General features: G+C 43.6%; 1 protein-coding gene across 5 annotated transcripts in view; it reads left to right on the top strand.

The window, feature by feature from the left end:
* Positions 1–7,500, top strand: part of LOC134440767 (arginyl-tRNA--protein transferase 1) — a 176,257-nt gene that overhangs the window by 61,181 nt on the left and 107,576 nt on the right. For all 5 annotated transcript variants that reach the window (XM_063190896.1, XM_063190894.1, XM_063190895.1 and 2 more), the window contains one exon: positions 3,813–3,845. In XM_063190896.1, the coding sequence (XP_063046966.1) occupies positions 3,813–3,845 (33 nt within the window). The remainder of the gene's footprint in view (positions 1–3,812; positions 3,846–7,500) is intronic.

Genomic DNA, 7,500 nt, shown 5'->3' with positions numbered 1-7,500 from the left:
CTTAAGGGACCCATGTTTTTACTATTGTATGCTTTGGTGACCCAACCACGCGAGCGCTCGCACGAGACGGAGTCACAAGATGCCCTCCGTTTCCTGCGAAAACTTATTTTAGTTATTTTATTCCTCAATTCGTCTTTGGTCAAATATAGAATAAATGTTTAATGTAGCACTTACAATTTGTTGCGTCTATGCATTTATTAGTTTAATGCTTTGTCTTTTATTCAACATGGGCTATATATATTTAAAACGAAACCCCTTAAAATCAAGAGGGCTCCGCGACCCCCTGTGGATCTTTGGCGACCCATAAGGGGGGTCCCGACCCATAGGTTGGGAACCACTGCTCTACATGAGTAAGAAGACCCTAACCAAGTCACCTCTGCAACCCTTAACATCATATATGCTGTCTTTCAGACTGACCACTAAATCAAGGTGAAGTATTCATTTTCTATATAACCTGGAGGGTGCATGATTCCATAATTTTCAAAAAGGATTAAATATTTTCCATTCTGTAATCAGAGGACAGTTTCACATGTCTCCTAGGTCCATAGAATGAGCTTTTCCGTACGCAACACTGTTTAATGTCTGCATCATGTGCATTAATCAAGTGTTGTGTTTATGGTCTTTTTTTCGGGAGCTGTCATTGTTGGAGTGTTATAGTTTGCTTATTTACCACGAGTATGTCATGATCTCATAACTGGTGCAATGATTACACAGAACTCTATATTACGGAAATAGGCCTTATATGCCTGCAATTTTGATAAGTCAATCTTTCTGTGTAATAGATAAGTAATTAGTGCCTCAAAATCTTTGCTGCTGAGTGCCACAGCCTTTATGTGATGTTATTTTATTTGTGCATTCATGTTGGCAGTCAATATAGTTCCTTTTAAAATATTCTTCCTTGTGTAATTTTTAGAATTATCCAACTATTACAACGTGTTTTGGCCCTGTCCCAACTTTTTTGAGATTTGTTGCATGGGTCAAATTTTAAATGATCACATAATTACCTCAAAACAATAATTCTGCTCGACTTTAACAACTGATATGTTGTCTGTACATAATGCTCTACCTTATTAACATATTTGATATTTTGAAAATGCCAGCATTTTTATTTTATTCACAAAAAACAAAGTGTCCCAACTTTTTTGGAATCCGCTTGTATAAGAAGACGGTACTTAGAGGTGTGAATGCAGATTAAAACATGGCAAAGCTAGCAGCCAATTCAAATTTGTAGCCCAAGTTAAAATTTGAATTGGATCATATGGGAATCATGAGAATTGAGCACACAGCACCAATATCAACAAATATGTATTTCATTTCTATCACTAATGACGGACATTTAGGTAGTGTGTTTGTAGGTCCAGGTAAGATGACTGCTCTCACTAAAAACGAACATTACACAAACTAGCAGTGCGCTAAAAACATGCTAAAAGCATGCTAACAAAATCATCACCTGGAGTCTGCCTGATCTGACACCCAGACCAACGAAGCTAATTTGGTCAAAATCCAAAAAACAAGAAGTTATTATCTTACTCTTGGCGTAATCACAGGTAGGCCTACTTGTGGGTTGAATCACATAATTCCAGAAACTCGTCAACAACTCCAGAAAGTAATGTGATGATGCTTTGTTTATTAACTGTAGCCATTCACTTGAATGGAACTCTGCAGCACTCATCTGCTTGTTATGCGGACTCTGGGGGAGACTGCCTGCCGCAAGTGTCCTGCTACGGAACACAGAGAGATGAGCCACGCACGCGACTCTCCTCAACACAGCTGTAGTAATTAACCAGCCATGGAAAAAATAAATTGAGACTGTGAATTGCGATGTTTACAAGGAAATGATTTTAATCAATACAATGAAATACCCAAAAAAGCAATACCCATGTCAGATTCGAATATTAATGGCCAATTAATATTCGTTCGAATGTCTCGATTTTCTTAATATCGAATATCGAAGTCAAAGGCTTACGCCATACACTCTTACACACACACTTGCACTCATGCGTACCCATACATGCACATGTACGCGCATGCACACACACACACACACACACACACACACACACACATACGCACACACACTACAGGTGTCCTTTCTTCCAGACATGGTGCATGAAATGTAAGGGGCGGATGTACTCTACAGCGTGTGTGCGTGCATGTGCAAACGCGGCTTCATGTGTGTGTTTTGTTGTTTGTCAGTATTGTATGTACGTGGTTGTAACTTTATACTTTGTCAATGTAGTACCATCCAAGTGAGATGCTTTAAACATGGAGTTGCTTCTGTAGTTTCTTGCTGCCTCCCGGTGTGTGTGTGTGTGTGTGTGTGTGTGTGTGTGTGTGTGTGTGTGTGTGTGTGTGTGTGTGTGTGTGTGTGTGTGTGTGTGTGTGTGTGTGTGTGTGTGTGTGTGTGTGTGTGTGTGTGTGTGTGTGTCTGTGAGAGAGAGAGAGAGAGACTCTGAACATCGTCGGCCGCTATCTTGCCCTGCTTCACGCCTCCTTCCCCTTTAGAGCCAGATGCTGTGCTCTGCGCTGCCACAGAAATGACCTCCTGTCCAGCGCGCACATTGTTTACATGTGCAAGAGTGTGTGTTTGAGGCACTGTGCGTGTGTGTGTGAAGGAGTTGATCTGAGTGAGTGAGTGAGTGTGTGTGTGTGTAGAGTTCAGAGTTTCATAGCCAAGTGGCTCCTTATCTGTTTCTCATTTAGAGCCGCTTGTGACCTAAACAGGGAAGCACGCTACAATTACACACACACACACACACACACACACACACACACACACACACACACACACACACACACACACACACACACACACACACACACACACTACAGTTATCCAGCCAGGCTTCAGGTCAGGAAGTAAGTAAACACTCTCGAGTCATTGTGGCAGAAAGAGAGAAAGAGTGATGGAGAGAGAGAAAGAGAGAGTGATGGAGAAACCCAGGGAGAGGGAGAGAGATAAAGACAAGCTGTTAGAGAGAACGGGAGAGAAAGCAGAGGGGGCAATTGAAGACTTCCTTCCGAGGCGAGGGGCACAGTTTGCCGATGAGGTGTGTGTGTGTGTGAGTGTGTTTGTGTGTGTGTGTGTGTGTGTGTGTGTGTGTGTGTGTGTGTGTGTGTGTGTGTGTGTGTGTGTGTGTGTGTGTGTGTGTGTGTGTGTGTGTGTGTGTGTGTGTGAGTGTGTTTGTGTGTGTGTGTGTGTGTGAGTGGTTCCAGGTTGTGGAACAGTGGTTCCACGTGTAGTGTGTGTGCGCAGCATGTGTGTTGGCGGGAACTTCTCAGGTGCCTCTGCTCAGTCCCAGCAGGTGTTGGATAGGGAACACACACACACACACACACACACACACACACACACACACACACACACACACACCAGAATGTCCTCTCCTCGAAATGCCTTCTTTTTTTCTCACAACAACGAGAGGAGTCAGATGGGAGTAGATTGAGGAAGAATTATCTCCAGGCCTATTGGACTGGCTGAATTGGACCTGGCTGTAGTGCTCTTGTTTAAACGCCAAGTCCAATTGGAAGAGCCTAGATTAATTTTGTCTCAATCTAAACCCATCTAATTTTATTGTACAATATTGCATTTGGATATGTTCAATTGTAGATACGACACCAGTGTCTTGTCAGTTGCTGAATTCATTGTTCAAGAATTAAATACATGAATTAGTATTTGTTTCATAAATTAATTAAATGAATTAATTCACAAGTGTGTGTATATATTGATATTTGTTTTCTCTGTAATACAATGTGTTGTTTTTCTAATAGTATCGCTCTTTTCTCCTCTCTCCTGCCTTTTCTCCATACAGTACAAGAGGTTTCTCTGCGATTCGCCACTGGAGGTAATTCCTGTTCATTTCTTGACCAGAGAGAGCAAACATTTCAATAGACAACTTGCCCATTCATTGGAAGATTGAATAGTTTGCTTTCATTGATGCTCATTACCTTGCCCTATATCTTTGCCATGTTACCGCAGAAATACACCAGCGGCGATCTGAGCGAGTCGAGCGACGGAAGTAATTGACTTTGTATTGAGTCGAGAGACAAAAGCGATTCTGGAGACTAGAGCGATTTGCGCGACGAGCGCGACAATTTGAAGTTGAAATCTTTTCAACTTTCTATGACGCGGTTCGGCGACAAGCCGCAACAGCCAATGACTGTATAGAGGTCAGTGACCACAGCCAATGGGAATGCTTGAATGCTTTGCCTTCTGCCTGTACGGACATACTCTTGTCTCCTCAATCGCTCGTATCGCTTGCTGCTGCACTCTGTCGCTTGAATCGCGTCGCCGCTGGTGTATCTCTGCGGTTACAGCTACAAAGGTCTCAATGCACAGGGAGACCTCTGTTGAGCAATGCTGCCAAGCAACAACATGATTACCACTTCATTTTCTGATGGAATGGTTAAAATATTTGTCTGATATGTTGATCCAACTTCACTTGATAGAAGTGTTATAGTAGATGAAATGGTCCAAACAATTACCCAGGCTCCGCCCTAGTGGTGACGCAACACCTTCAGCTCAGCTACACTCGCTAAGGCTAAAAGCTCGTTCAGGTAGAATCTGGATCCCGCTACAGCGGGAACTCCACCCACTTTGTCGGAAACCAATCAACTAAGCATTTCCAACCGTCCTGGGTAGAGGTGTGTTCAACGCAGTGACGTTGTTTAAGCAGAGACGTTCTATTGGGGACTAAGAAATGTTTGGTTTAAACTTTGGCTCAGCCTGTTCTGCCCTCGACCAGTAGCAAACCAAGGGAGGTGGGTCAACCATGCCGTTTAAGAATGTTAGTTATGACCAAGTCTCGACGAGATTTGCAGTCATGGTAATTAGGCAACCAAACAATATCCTGCAGTAGCGTTGCTCAGAAACATTGCTCAAAAGTTTCCCCGTTTATCATTATATTTACATTCCACGCAATGTCCTTGGAGGAGCTGCATTCATATTCGAGTAGGCTGGGTTTCCCATAGCTGAAGCAGTTGCAGAAAAACTGAAAATGGAGGTACTACGAAATTCCCAAGTCACCAAAATTAGGTTAGGTCATGAAATTTGATTTTGCTGTGGAGGGCTAATAAAAATGACCATGTTATTACGGTCTAACATGGACAATGTCTTTGCTGTATGGCTTGCAGCGTCCGTAATGCTTTCCACATTTCCATGCCCAGTCTAACTTCAGGTTTACTTAACCTAATTGAAAAATAGCCGAGAGAGGATTTCGGCTAATTCTCGTCTAATCACTGAACCCGATCTTTGTGGTAGCTTTCCTCTACCCTTTACTTGAGGGTTGCGAAGGTCATGGAAATTTTATGTCAAGGTCCTGCGAATGGTCATGGAGGGGAAAAAATGAATGATGACTCATCAACAGCGCAATTCATGGAGGATGGCTAGTTCATGCAGGGCACAGTGAAGTACAAACACCAACACAAACAAAGCTTTCATCACCCCTGTCGCTCCTAGCAAAACCTAAATAAGATTTGCAGTATCGGCTCTGAAAATGTGCCAGCCTTCGCGTTTCTGTGCAACTGTTAGAGCACTTTGAATTGCATGATTGTATGAATTGGTCAGTACAAGCCCTTGTTCTGAATCGGCCTCCCTAGTGAAAAGAAGAGAGACCATGAAGGCACACTTAAAGATTGTTGTTGGCCTCCCAAAGTGAAAGTGAAAGTGAAAGCCCACCTGTCATTTTGACACAGCACTCCACAGCACACAAGTGCACACTGCAACACAATTAAATTGTGCAAGGTGGGACGGTACCATGCTCAGGGTTCCTCCGTCATGGAGGAGGATGGGGAAGAGCACTGGTTAATTACTCCATTAGGCATTAGGCATGGGTCTCAACCCTGTATGACTGTTGAAGCATGTATTGCTGGAGCATGGTCAGTGTACGGTTATGAGACAGGGGAACATGGTAATTACTTGGTTATAACACTTGGCAGCAGTGCAATCATAGGGGTGCGTGCATGCGTGTGTGAGAGGGAGACAGTAGGAGTGTGTTGGTGAACTAGCATGTGTAAATGCATGTGTGTGTGACAGAGGGTGTGTGTGTGTGTGTGTGCAATGTCAATGTGTGTTTGTGAGAGAAAAAGAGAGACAGAGGGTTTGTGTGTGTGACAGTAAGAGTGATTTGATGAGTGTGTCTGAGTGAGAGAGATAGTGGGAGCATGCGTGTGTGTGTGTGTGTGTGCGTGTGTCTGTGTCTGTGTCTGTGTCTGTGTCTGTGTCTGTGTGTGTGTGTGTGTGTGTGTGTGTGTGTGTGTGTGTGTGTGTGTGTGTGTGTGTGTGTGTGTGTGTGTGTGTGTGTGTGTGTGGCCAGGAAGAGGGCTTGTTTGGTTTAGCAGTGGCCTTATTTAGCTCAGACGGAGCGATGGAAAGGGATGGAGAAATGTGGCGGCCAGATTGCGCTCAATGACAACTCTGATCTCACACACACACACACACACACACACACACACACACACACACACACACACACGCACATGCTCATGAAGACAGCGAGAGATAAACACTCATGAAGAGATGAAGATGGTGACAGACACAGAGAGACCACATTGTTATGCAGAAATACTAGATGACGGGTGAGGTTGGCAGCACAAAAAAGAAAAGAGAAGAAAAGACGAAAAAGAAAAGAAGAAGGAAAAGAACAAAAGAGGGCCATCCATGACTTGGCTCAGATAAGACGTGCTGCCATTGCCGTTTTGAAACGGTGCTGAGTTCTGTGAGGCTTTCAACTCTGACTGGTCTTCTGGCATACAGGGCATTTTCCCGGTGGGCCGACAGTCCACAGAGGCCTATGCTTTTGTTTTTTTTTTGTTTTTTTCCCCCTTAGAGACCAGCCCACAAGTGAGATGGGGCAGCCATTTAGCGCATCTTTAACACCCTGTATAGACAGTGGCAGACAGAGGTGTATAAAGTAGCAGTACTCTTAGATGTCATTGTATACCTAGTAGTCTGTTATTGCAAAGTTGAAATTATGAAATATCATTTCACTAGTGTTGTAATTACATTTGTAAAAGTACTTCTACTTTATAAAACTCTGGACAGTGATCTATCACAGTGGTTCTTAACCTGGGGTGCGGGGGTGCGCCAGAGATTTCAGGGGGTGCACAGAATTTTGTTTGTGTTGAGCTTGTGACCAAACAATATAATTAGGCCAAATCAAAACCAAATTAAAACATCTTTTGGTCCCCATGTAAAGGTATTGAGGTATTGATTGTCTCAAGCAAAAATGATTGTAATTAATCACTTATATCATTTTTAGTGCGTATACACGTGTAGAAGTTTGGGTTGGGGGTGCACGGCTTGTTTTGGGCACAGGTAAGGGGGTGTGTTAAGAAAAAAAGGTTAAGAACCACTGATCTATGATATTACAGTGTAGCGGGATTGTGAGGGTGAGGGGGAGGTGTGACGGGCTGGTCTCTGCCTAACATGCGTGGGCTGGTTTTTGATCCCAGTGCAGCCCAGCTCTCTGAGGCTTTTAGCTCTGCGCTACAGATCCTCTG

Source organism: Engraulis encrasicolus, chromosome 24 (genome assembly GCF_034702125.1).
Source record: "Engraulis encrasicolus isolate BLACKSEA-1 chromosome 24, IST_EnEncr_1.0, whole genome shotgun sequence".
Lineage (NCBI taxonomy): Eukaryota > Metazoa > Chordata > Actinopteri > Clupeiformes > Engraulidae > Engraulis > Engraulis encrasicolus.
This window is presented reverse-complemented; position numbering and strand designations above follow the sequence as displayed.